The 12,488-nt window shown below is 37.6% G+C and overlaps 1 protein-coding gene across 2 annotated transcripts; it reads left to right on the forward strand.

Moving 5' to 3' along the window:
* The first annotated feature begins 3,997 nt into the window (after positions 1-3,997).
* On the forward strand, positions 3,998-11,282 carry LOC149875892 (uncharacterized). Of its 2 annotated transcripts, none has more exons than XM_090076064.1 (5): positions 3,998-4,070; positions 7,322-10,141; positions 10,375-10,440; positions 10,700-10,756; positions 10,915-11,282. In XM_090076064.1, exons 2-5 carry the CDS (start codon positions 7,351-7,353, stop codon positions 11,232-11,234), a joined length of 3,234 nt encoding a protein of 1,077 aa, XP_089932190.1. In that variant the 5' UTR covers positions 3,998-4,070; positions 7,322-7,350; the 3' UTR covers positions 11,235-11,282. The 2 variants fall into 2 exon arrangements, with proteins under 2 accessions (XP_089932190.1, XP_089932191.1); XM_090076065.1 differs by having other exon boundaries at positions 3,998-4,064.
* Positions 11,283-12,488: the final 1,206 nt, after the last annotated feature.

The raw sequence follows: 12,488 nt of genomic DNA on the forward strand, positions 1-12,488 counted from the left end.
CGTTCTCAAACTAGGCCATTCTGAGAGGCTGTTTGATTAAGTACCGTTGATAGTAGTATCGCACGTAAGAGACTTCTAAAACTCTGATTATTATTAATTCCTGGAATGAAGAGATGACTTCATACTCACTAACGAGGTTGTTCTTAGCCATCCGTTCTTAAACTAAGCAAAACAGTGAAGTTGTTTGATTAAGTATCACAGTTTGCTGATTTGCACATGCACCATTGCCGAAACTGTGATGCTTGGTTCCTTGATTGGATTGAAGAAGCTCATCACCATGCATTTTACAAGCTGTCCGTTGTTATGTTTTGCAATTCAGTGGTTCTGTTTTGCAATTCATTTTCTGTTTGTTTAAGTATCATCGATGGTGGTGTCGTGCATGCAAACTTTCCGAAACTCTGATGCTTGTTTTTCTTGAATGGAGAGATGAGCTTATACTTTAGGTGACTTTTAAAACTGCAGTAATTAGTGCCTCGAATGGAAAAACGAACTCATTCATTACAGACCAAGGTTGTTCCTGGCCATCCGTTAACATATTAGGCAACAGTACAGCGAAGCTGTTTGTTTTACAAGCTTTTGTCGTTTCGAGAAATCACTACATTAAGCATTCGATGGTGATACACGACTGATGGCCAGGTTCTGATTTTCGAATGAAAAGAAGAGTCGCATCCGACCACCGGTCGGCTTTCGACGCAAAACAGCTGTACACACTCGTCCAACGATCCAGTGACTAACTGTTGCAACGAGAAAGTTAGCTTTATTTGTCGTGCAGATTGTCCGCTTTGACGTAAAATGCTAGAAATTTGCTGAACGCTCGGTTTGCGCCGCCCAAGAGTCATTCTGTTTCTGCGTTGCCAGCGTCTGTCGGCTAAATACAACTGTAGACTCCGCGCAAGCTTTTTCACCGCAAAAGTTGTACAGAGCCACACCGAAGGCTAAAATCGACTTTAAGGTCGAAGGTTAAAATCGACCCTAGAGGTTTGAAAACGACGTCACGAAATTTTCAAGACATCATCGAAGAAAATTACGGCGGCCAGATGCAACTCTTAGTACTAACTCTACTAATCTTAGTACGTTAAGCATTCCAGTCGAGAGATCAGACGTTTTTTCGTCACCTAAGAGACCGGCCGATGCGTTTGCGACGCTGCGGAAAGAAAGAAGATGGCAAACCACAGGGTTGTTACCGTAACAAACCTCCGTGAGTACCTCCATCTCGAGTGGCTTTTGAAGAAACGTTCGTTTTAAACTCAAAGGGATGGTTGTTAAAGCTCACAAACGCCTGGTTAACGATTTTCTAACGGCAGACACCGTGTTTACAATGGATACAGACCGATTAACTGAGCCCAAAGCGCAAGATCTATCAGAAAACTCCTCTAGGTCGATGCAACGAGACGACTAGACACGTGCGTCTAAAGGCATTTTACAATTGAAGGACGCCCCTCGTGGGCCCTTTAACCTTAACACTAAACTCCTGCTTGATATCCTCGTCCCCAGGTTTCCAAACCGTAACCCCAACCCCCTCTAATCCTAACCCCCTTACCCTCTAACTCTCCCCCCTCAAAAAAACAAAAAACATAAAAAAGCAAACAAAACGAAAAAAAACTTGCTTCCCTCCTCACTTTTAGCTCTAGGATGCAACACCTTTTTGCCGCCCTCCGCTAGAAGGGAGTAGGGAGTAACGAAAGCTTGACATCAAAGTAGCGTTTCGTATGAGATTTGTTTGCCAAAATTTGAGCGTTTTTAAAAAAGCCAAGACTTCGTCAGAGGGGTTTCTTCTTTTCTCCTAAAGCTATCGATCGATTAAAAAGCTCAAAGCAAAGAAATTCAAAACAAAATACAAAAACGGGAAGTTTTAGTTTCTGCACCACAAGCCAAGCACTAGTTCAAACTGGAGATAATAAAAGGAAATCGAATGATCTCACTTCTCAAACCACTGAGCTGCCATTGGTCGGCAGTCTCTTGTTTGGAGACCATTGAGCTGCCATTGGTTGGCTGTTTAATCGTTGCGATTGGTCGGCAGTTTTATCGTTGGAGACCATTGAGAGATATAAAAGGAATTTTTTTTTTGAGCACAACATTAAACGTTAAAATCGTTAGATGTTGTTATAAAGGCACCATTAGAATGCGATGTCCTCAAATATTTTCCTCGATATTTTAATAAGTAAACAAAAACAAAACTAAGTCTTGCAACTGGCGAAAACTTTCAATAAGCAAACAAAGCAACAACTTTCCTTTCGAGTTTTTTACATTTTAAACAAAAGACAAACAAAGAAAAAAAAAAAACAAACAAAAACAAAAACAAAAACAAAAAAACAAAACAAAAACAAAACAGAAAAGGGAGAATGAGTGAGTCGACTGATTTCGCTCAACTGTCTTAAACGAGAAGTCATAAACGTTTGCTTGTGCCAGCAAGTTGCAAATTAAGTTGTAAATGAACTGCACCGCAAAAGCTTAACCACAGTTTATTAAGCATATTAAGCCTTTGCTGACATGTTAAGACATTTTAAGCCTTTGCTATTATCATGAGGCTTTTGCTCCACGAGCCAAAAAAGTACGCTAGAGTTGACAAACTGCATCGCGGTCGAAAAGTGTAATTACGCCAACACTTTTATCCGTTTTAAGCATTTCGTTTTCGCACGAACAACAATTAAAGCAGCTCGTTGAGCTTAACGACGTTCGTATTTTTTTTCGAAGCCAAAACTTCGGCTATAAGTAGAATGAAGAGGCACTTCGAAAAACAACAAAGCTGTTCGCAGTCGATAGCAACGAGCGACAACATCTCTGCGAGTCTGGCATCAAGGTAAACAGTTTTTTTTTACATTTTCATTTGTAAGTGCCACTTTTGTGTACATTATGTATTCAAAAATTTCTTGCTGACGCTAGATTTTTCGTTTTCAATGAACAACAGTTGCAACCTCTAGTCGTTTGCTAAAACAGCTTGCTAGGACAACCAAATCAATCATATGTTGTGAAAATTTCTTTTTGTTCAACTGACTAAGGAAGATCGAGCGAACGCTTTTTTTTTTATAACTTGTTTGTATCATATTGCTATTAAGAAAACAGCGTTGTGTATACTAAACGTGACATAATTGGCAATTATCCGTAACTAAAAATAAGATAGAAATTACAAACTTGATACCATATTTTAATTACTCTAACAAAACTAGACGTCATCGCGTGAGAAAATAAATGTTCATAACACATAACCTATTTTTTTGTTTTTTTTTTCTTCTCTTTTTTCCTTTTAATCTCTTTTCTTTCGTCCAAAAAGCGTTTTGATTTTTGCCTCGCCACAAGCGATGAAATCGATAAAAAAACCTGCTCGGACATTCTCAATTCTCAACAACAAAAGCAATCAAAGTTCTAGCTCTCGAGCACGTGCGCCGACAGGTTGATGAAACCGTTCAAATATGCTCGATCGCTAGAATTTAAAGAAAGAAACAAGCCAGAAACAAACCAAAATAAAAAAAACAAAAACAAAAATGGACATCTTTAGAACGCTTAAATTTTATAAAATATTTTCCTCTGCGTTTTTAACCAGCTAAACTGTCGTAAAGTTTTTTCGGTGCAGTTCATTTAAAAAACTTAGTTTTCAACTTTTAAACGTTTTAGACTTCTCGTTTAAGGCAGTCGAAAGAAATGAGTCGACTCACTCTCTCTCTCCCTATTCGGTTTTGTTTTTGTTTATTTGTTTTTGTTTTTTCTTCGTTTGCCTTCGTTTGCCTTTGTTTGCTTTTGGAAAAGTTGTCGCCATGCGAGACTTAGTTTTTTTTTTTTTTTGCTCAAATTGAGCACAAGTGAGTTTCTAGTCTTGAAAGTGTGCAAAGTGTGGGCCAATCTGGTGGCTGGAGTGATGACACGTGAATGCTGGAAATTCCAGACTTTGAGCGGATTCAGCGTACATAGAAAGAAAATGTAGCATTCACGTGGGTCTCTCCTAAGCGTGCCATTGGTCGGTCTGCTGTCCTTAAGTACCCCCCTCCCCCCCCTCAACGTCACGTTTGCTCAACTTTCTCGGTCTTTGGCGCCCAGAGAAAGCTTGAGGAAGGATAAAAAATGGCGAGGTTTCGGTACTGCGTTTTCTGTTTTTCTTATTTGTTTTTGTTTGTTTGCTTGTTTGTTTGTTTGTTTGTTTGTTAATTTTTTTAATTTTTTTTTTTTTGTTTGTTTGTTTCGTTCGTTTGTTTGTTTGTTTGTTTCGTTTGCTTCGTTTGTTTTGTGATGTTTTGTTTTCCCTTCTTGATGGCACAAAACAGAAGCAAACAAGACTTTCGGTTATATTCGGTTATATTCGGTTCAATAAAAGTTTGTTGGTTTCTGCACAACAACAACAACAACCACAACAACAAAAGTCCCTCTGTCCCTCAAAAGCAGTTTCTCCTCTGTCCTAAAGAAGAGCCTCTTTGTAATCGATCTTGTCTGAATGCAGCTCTCCTTTTGCCTACAGGTTTTTATTCCAACCCTTTTGTTGTTGTTAGTGCCATGTTGTTGTTATTGTTATACTCTGTAAAAGCAGTTGTTGCTGTTGTACTTGTTTGTTGTTTCTAAAGACACTGTTGTTGCTGCTGTTAGCGCTGTTAGTAATCACCCACTTGGCTTGTATTTTTGTTTCTTGTTTTTGTTTTTTGTTTTATTTATAAACACTCTCTGAGTAAGTGATGCTGTTGCTGTTGTTGTTGTTACAGTTGCAATGAGTGTTTGTTAATGTTCCCCCACTTGGCTTGTACTTTTGTTTTCTGTTTTGTTTTGTTTTTTTTTTGTTTTTGTTTTTTTTTTCTCAACACTCTCTGAGTAAGTGATGCTGTTGCTGTAGTCGTTGTTATAGTTGCAATGAGTGTTTGTTAATGTTCACCAACTTGGCTTGTTTATAATCTATTTTATTTTATCAACACTCTCTGAGTCAGTGATGGTGTTGCTGTTGCTGTTGTCGTTATTATGCTTGCAATGGGAGTTGTTACTGTTCACCCACTTTGCTTGTTTTGTTTTTATTTCTTTATTTTATCAACACCCTTTGAGCCAGTGATGCTGTTGCTGTTGTTGTTGTTATAGTTGCAATGAGTGTTGTTAATGTTCACCCACTTTGCTTGTGTTTTTGTTTTTGTTTATCAACACCCTTTGTGTCAGTGATGCTGTTGCTGTTGTTCTTATTACAGTTGCAATGAGTGTTTGTTAATGTTCACCAACTTGGCTTGTTTATAATCTATTTTGTTTTATCAACACTCTCTGAGTCAGTGATGCTGATGCTGTTGTTGTTATTGTGCTTGCAATAAGTGTTGCTAATGTTCACCCACTTTGCTTGTTTTGTTTGTGCTTTTGTTTTTGTTTATCAACACCCTTTGAGTCACTGATGCTGTTGCTGTTGGTGTTATTATAGTTGCAATGAGTGTTAATGTTCACCCACTTTGCTTGCTTTGTTTGTTTGTTGCTTTTTTTTTTTATCAACACCCTGCGAGTTAGTGATGCTGTTGCTGCTTTTGTCATTTTACTTGTATTTATAGTTGTTACTGTTCAGCCACTTTGCTTGTTTTTTAATCTGTTTTATTTTATCACCACTCTCTGAGTCAGTGATGATGTTGCTGATGCTGTTGTTGTTATTTTACTTGCAATGATAGCTGTTACTGTTCAGCCACTTTGCTTGTTTTGTTTGTTTGTTTGTTTGTTTTTTTTATCAATATCCTCTGAGTAAGTGATGCTGTTGCTGTTGTTGTTGTTATAGTTGCAATGAGTGTTTGTTAATGTTCCCCCCCTTGGCTTGTACTTCTGTTTTCTGTTTTGTTTTGTTTTTGTTTTTTTTGTTGTTTTTTTTCTCAACACTCTCTGAGTAAGTGATGCTGTTGCTGTAGTCGTTGTTATAGTTGCAATGAGTGTTTGTTAATGTTCACAAACTTGGCATGTTTATAATCTATTTTATTTTATCAACACTCTCTGAGTCAGTGATGCTGATGCTGTTGTTGTTATTATGCTTGCAATAAGTGTTGTTAATGTTCACCCACTCTGCTTGTTTTGTTTGTGCCTTTGTTTTTGTTTATCAACACCCTTTGAGTCACTGATGCTGTTGCTGTTGGTGTTATTATAGTTGCAATGAGTGTTAATGTTCACCCACTTTGCTTGCTTTATTTGTTTGTTGCTTTTTTTTTTATCAACACCCTGCGAGTTAGTGATGCTGTTGCTGCTTTTGTCATTTTACTTGTATTTATAGTTGTTACTGTTTAGCCACTTTGCTTGTTTTTTAATCTGTTTTATTTTATCACCACTCTCTGAGTCAGTGATGATGTTGCTGATGCTGTTGTTGTTATTTTACTTGCAATGATAGCTGTTACTGTTCAGCCACTTTGCTTGTTTTTTTTTTGTTTTTGTTTTGTTTGTTTGTTTGTTTGTTTTTTTATATATCCTCTGAGTTAGTGATGCTGTTGTTGTTATTATGCTTTCAATGAGAGCTGTTACTGTTCACCCACTTTGTTTGTTTATAATCTGTTTTATTTTATCAACACTCTCTGAGTCAGTGATGCTGATGCTGATGCTGTTGTTGTTATTATGCTTGCAGTGAGAGTTGTTACTGTTCACCCACTTTGCTTGCTTATTGTCTATTTTATTTTGTCAACACTCTCTGAGTCAGTGATGCTGATGCTGATGCTGTTGTTGTTATTATGCTTGCAATGAGAGTTGTTACTGTTCACCCAATTTGCTTGTTTTGTTTTTTTATTTGTTTTTTTGTTTGTTTTTGTTTTGCTTGTTTTTTTTTATCAATACCCTCTGAGTCAGTGATGCTGTTGCTGTTGTTGTTGTTGTTGTTATAGTTGCAATGAGTGTTTGTTAATGTTCCCCCACTTGGCTTGTACTTTTGTTTTCTTTTTTGTTATGTCAACACTCTCTGAGTCAGTGATGCTGATGCTGTTGTTATTATGCTTGCAATGAGAGTTGTTACTGTTGTAGTTATGTCTGTCATTTGTCCTTGTTAGCAAGTTCTATTTGCCCTCTCTTGCCTTTTTTCAACACAGTTTCTTTCTTTGAGTCATATGGTTGCGAGATCCTCTCAAACTCCATCTCTTTATTTATTTGTTTCTTTTTTTTTTTTTTTTTTCTCATTCTCCTTCTCATAATAGCAATCACTGCTGCCACCATGCATGTAATGCTAGTTGCTCTCATTCTTTTTCATTTGCTAGTGGAAACTTTGTTTCTTCTTGTTGCTCTCTTTTCTTTCTTTTTTCTCTTTTGCAGAGGATTCGAAAAAACACAGCTCTTCCCTGCAGTTGTAAACTTCCAGGATTCCAGGATGCAGGCAGAAGAAAAACACTCTCACTAACTGTCTTCTTTTTTTTAGCATAAACCGTTGCAAACAAACACCTGAACATGTCTTCTTCACAAGAAAACAACACTGTTGTTGCCCCTTCTCCGAACTCTAAAGCGAAAAAAAAGAAAAGAAGGCAGTCACAAGAACAGAGAGACTTAAAGCTCAAAAACAAAGTCAGGGCCGCATTAGTTGCAGCGTGTGGCTCCGTAAACAGGGTTGTACCTTTCTATGGTACCAAGAAGAGGTACGCTGTTAGCTGTCCGATGCCTTTGTGCAAACATTCCTCCACAAGCATTAAAAGACACTTGACTAAAAAAGATCATTCTTGGACTTTGGATGAAGCTTCCATCTTTTACTCTGCAATGGTCAGGAAGTTTCAGCATGCTCGTCTCGAACGCAAGTCCGGCTGTCCAAAACCTTACCCCTGTTTGCAATGTTGGAAGTATTACGACCGACTGGACATACACTTGAAAGAGACTCATTTCTACGATTCCAAGACGATCAAACAAAAGATTGCAGAGGCAAAGCGATACGACAACGACAAGCTCTATGTCCCTCAATTTATTCGACCTGCCTTCTTTGGTATTAAGCCAGTAGCTGAACAAGCGTCTGCATCAGGCTCTGCATCCTCTGCTCCTGGGCCTTCCTCCTCTTTTTCTTCTCCGGTTCTTTCCTCTGATCCTCTTTTAAGCTTGCCCTCATCAGTTGCTGGTTCGTCCGAGGCTCCTTCTGCAAACCACTGCACCTCTGTAGAAAACAAAGAGCTGAACACCGAATCCGTCCTAGACTCTGATTTTAATTCCTTAAAGCACTTGGTTTCCAACTCCTCCGTCTTGACAGAAGATAAGAGACTCTTGTTTCAGCTGGACAAAGATGCTTTTCACTTTTATTACCAGTCAGCAGATGAGCTCTTCAGAGATTTTGAAAAGTGGCTTGTGGTAGCCAACAACAACACTTTGTCACAAGCAAAGATCTACAAAAATGCAGTTGTTGAAATATTGACATGTTGTGACAGCACGCTGACGCTGCACCCGAACGCTCTCACCAATTCCAACGTTTTGGAGGATAGATACTTTTCCATGCACTTTAAAAACATTCAGCTCAATTCCAAGCTGAGTGAACTTGACCAAACAAAAGCCATGTCTTGTCACACGTTGTACAACCGCCTTGTCTACCTTTGTCTCCTGTTTCGTTTCAGTGAAGCCAGGAATGTCTATTTCGGACTTTCTCATGAGGCCATCCGACGTTTGCGCTGCAAGGTGGAGGAGTTACAAAAAGTGCTGAGGCCCTTTCGTTCTTTGAGGAGGAGCCTTGTGAAAAGCAAAAAATGCATCAACATCATCAATGTCAGTTTGCTGAACGAATATGGCAAGTCTGCATACGTAAGACAGTTAGTGGAATCGATTAGAAAGCCGTCTCTTACACCGACTAGAGACAATGCTGTGTCTCTACGAAACCATCTTCTGCTCTCTGTCACTGTAATTAACAGTTTAAGAAAATCTAACATTGCTCTTTTAAACATTAGAGACTACATGGCTGCTGAGAAGAGTGAGTGTGGATATTGCATTGTGCAAGAGCGCTACAAAACAGCATACAAGTACGGAGCCAAAAACATTCTAGTGCCGAACGACTTGAAAGTGTTGATCGATATTTATTTGCTGAGATACAGAGACCTTCTTGTCAACGACTCTCACTACATGGCTGCAGACACCAAGACTGTTTTGGAGTTGAGCGACTGCTACAGGCCCCTTTTTCCATCGATGAGACCCAACAAAGACGAATGTGTGACACTCGGTGCAACTAGAGTGCCTGTTTACCAGATGGGTTCCTCTGCTATCTCCTCTTGCCTGACGTCCTGCTTCAGAAAAAGCCAAGTAAACATTCCCATGAAGCGTCTTACTCCCACTTGCATTCGCGGTTCGATAGCCACTTACTTTGCCAACAACAGCAAAGAAGATCGCGAGCGGTTTGCTACACTCTACATGAAGCACAGCAGGAACACAATGGATAGCTTTTATGTGTCCCAGTGGAACGCTGCAGAGGAGTTGCGCTTTGCCCTGGGCATCGGACAGTCCTTCGGAGTCATAGAGTCTTTGACTGTTGAAAAGTCTGAGAGACCACCAAAGAAGGAGAAGGATGTGATGGACTGGCTCCAAACTAATGCAGAGGAGTACGGTTTTCATGAGGTTGAGGACATCTTTGAGGAAGATTTAGACTCCGGTTCTGACTCTGAAGAATGTGCTGCTACTTTCAGCTGTACCACAGTGGTTCCGTTTTCTCCAGCTGTAGAAAACAATGTTCCTTTAGAGGATAGCAACGACCATGCCGTAGATTTCTTGTGTGAACCTACCTCAACTCCTGTTTCGTCTGTTCCATCTGAACAAACAATCGCTGGTCCAGTTCTTGAACTATCCCCTGCTCTTGCACAACTAGTTCCTAACGAACAAGCTGTTTGTATGGATGTAGATCAGACTCTAGCTGTTCCTGTTGGCACAGCTTGTTCTCCTCTTGCATTAACATTATTTCCTGATGAACCGGATTTTATTGAACACCATGCAAAACTTTCTCCAGTTTACTTTAATGAGCAAGTGGTTGCCAAACCTGTTTCTGCTTCTCCTTCTCAGCAAGTCGCTTTCTGTCCTTCAAAAGAGGTCTTTTCTGTTCCTCTGACTCCTAGCCTTGTTGCTTTTCAGCAAACATTGGCCAAACCCAGTTTGTTTCTTTCATCTGATCCAGTTTCAGCTGTTCCTGTCCAACAGGCTGGTACTGTTCTTGCAAAGCAGCTCTCACCTTATGCTGTTCAATCTGTTGGTAGCCTATTTAGCCAAAGTCTTGCCTCTACATCCAGAGGTAAATTCTTTTTGATTTTTGATTTTTGATTTTTATGCAAATCTCAACACGCTTTCAAAAAATGAAAATGCCCAAATCAACTCCTTGCCCTATTGTTATTGTTAGAGCTGTAAAAAAAACAAAACAAAACAAAAAAACAACACAGAAGTGTGTATGTATTTGTTGCAGGACTAATTCTGTGATTGCTTAAATGTTTATACAAGTGAATGATACTAAAACTGATTATGTTTTAGAAGTAAAAGATCCAAGAAGAAAAAAAATCAAGTTGGAAATGCCATCTTTCACTCAAGAACTCATCGGTAATGTAAAACCTAATTTATACAAAGATATATAAACACAAACCTCTTCTTGCACAATTTCAGATGGTTAACTGTTAACAAAAACTAGCCATCATTGCTAAGTGCACTTTTAGAAAGTTGTGTCTACCCGATTTCTAATGATGAAGTTAGAAACATCACCGTTAGAAATCATGCACAGCTTGTTATCATCTCTAACACTTAGAAACTGTTGATGGTTTTTATGAATTAGAAAAATGAACATGGTTTTATTTTATTTCAGGATCAACTCAGCCAAGAACAAAGGAAAACAAAGCAGAAGTTAGCCAATGCCATTTAGGTAATCTTTCAAAAACCAGTTATTGCTATCAGTGCAAACAATAAGGTCAACAAAAAAAAAATAAATAAAAAAACAGAATAAATCTTGTCTTACTTCAGAACCAAATGAATATTTGATTTAATCACTTTGTGTTATGACTTGAGTTTGTAAAATTTTAGATGAAATAGTTGAAGAGCTGAATGCTTGCCCTGGCCACAACGAATGGTTCAACACCAGAAGTTTTCCACGATGTGCAGCTTTGGTGTTGGCATACATCTTGCAAGACGTGTTTACAGATGTAAGCTCAAGTTGCTCGTACAAAGATTACCTTGGCATCTTGGCAAATCATAGCAGTGACAAGCTCATTCATGTCTTGCAAAAGTACTCCTACCAAAGCCATATTAAAGACAAAATTAAAAACATGAAGCTAAAAATTCAAAAAGAGGGTAGTTTAGAAAAGTTTGTTCAATATGGCAATATCGTGAAACCATTTATGTAGTTTAGATAAGTTTGTTCAGTTTGGCAATAAAGATGGGCCTTTTGTGTAGTTTGTTTTATCTATGCTTTTGCAAATATTTTTATCTGTTTCGCTAAAGACATAATAAACAAGAAGTTCTGTTAAACTGTTCTCACATTTCTTATTTAAAGATAGTTCAAACTTTTTTTTATCTTTAAAAAAAAAAAAAAGAAGTCGTTTTGTTATTCTGTGAAAACTTTTAATAGAGTTGCATTTAGAATTACTTCTGATGTTTTTAAGAGTTTGTTAAAAAGCAAAATAATATTTCCTGTGATGTTAAACTGCATAAGTGAAATTTAAAAAAGGAAAACTGCTCCAACCATTTTTCGGAAAAAGAAATCAAAAAGTTCCTTATTTTAAAAGATCTAGACATCCATTTCTTCTTCAGCAAAATAGCGAGGCTTTTTTATGAACTCTTACTCTCTATTTTTTCATATCTTTACACAAAGGATTTTGTTTAGATCAATGTAAACATACATAGAAGTATATTATGTTTTTTTTTTTTTTTTTGTTTTTATGCAGTCTAACTTTTGTTTCACTTCTATTTTATTTTACGTTTATCTTGTATTTTATCATGCCTTATTGGTTTTTGCGTTTTGTGATGTCAAGCTGCGTAAGCTAAACTTAAAAGGGGAAAACTACGCTAACTTTTCTTTGAAAAAATATTCAAGAAGTACCTTAAACGAAAGAGAAAGCACCGAATCTTGCCATCCAATTCTTCTTCTGCAAAGTAGCGAGGCTTTTTATGTACTTTTGCTCTCTAATTTATCTCTATTTACGCAAAGGGTTTTATTTCAATGTAAACACGTATAAAAGAATACTTTGTTAAAAATAATGTTAAAGGAGTTGCGTAAAAAAAAACGTCTGAATAAAGTTTCTTTACAAAAAAAACAACTAAGAAACAAGCGCGCCTAAGAAAAACCAGATCGCGATTCACTAAGTCAAAAAACGAAAGAAACAAAGTTTAAAAGGTCTTTCTAGACAACAAATTCTATTTTTGGCAATGCAGTTTTTGTATTTATGCAACCTAACTTTTGTTTGACTTCTATTTTATTTTACGTTTACCTTGTATTTTATCTTGCCTTTTTGTGTTTTGTGATGTCAAGCTACATAATCTAAACTTAAAAGAAGGAAACTAGGCTAACTTTTCTAGTAGAATATTATGTTGTTGGTTTTGTATGCAGCCTAACTTTAGTTTCATCTATATTTTATTTTGCGTTTATCTTATATTTTATC

The sequence above is a fragment of the Hydra viridissima genome, unplaced genomic scaffold, assembly GCF_058129835.1.
Source record: "Hydra viridissima isolate aposymbiotic clone 2 unplaced genomic scaffold, HvirCarnegie_v1 scaffold_114, whole genome shotgun sequence".
NCBI classification, from domain to species: Eukaryota; Metazoa; Cnidaria; class Hydrozoa; order Anthoathecata; family Hydridae; genus Hydra; species Hydra viridissima.

Bases quoted from the DNA above. Each gene is read 5' to 3' on its own strand.
- LOC149875892 (XM_090076064.1), top strand. From the start codon at position 7,351: ATGTCTTCTTCACAAGAAAACAACACTGTTGTTGCCCCTTCTCCGAAC. The intron at 10,441-10,699 runs GTAATGTAAAAC...ATTTTATTTCAG, and splicing joins TTTCACTCAAGAACTCATCG to GATCAACTCAGCCAAGAACA. The intron at 10,757-10,914 runs GTAATCTTTCAA...GTAAAATTTTAG, and splicing joins AGTTAGCCAATGCCATTTAG to ATGAAATAGTTGAAGAGCTG.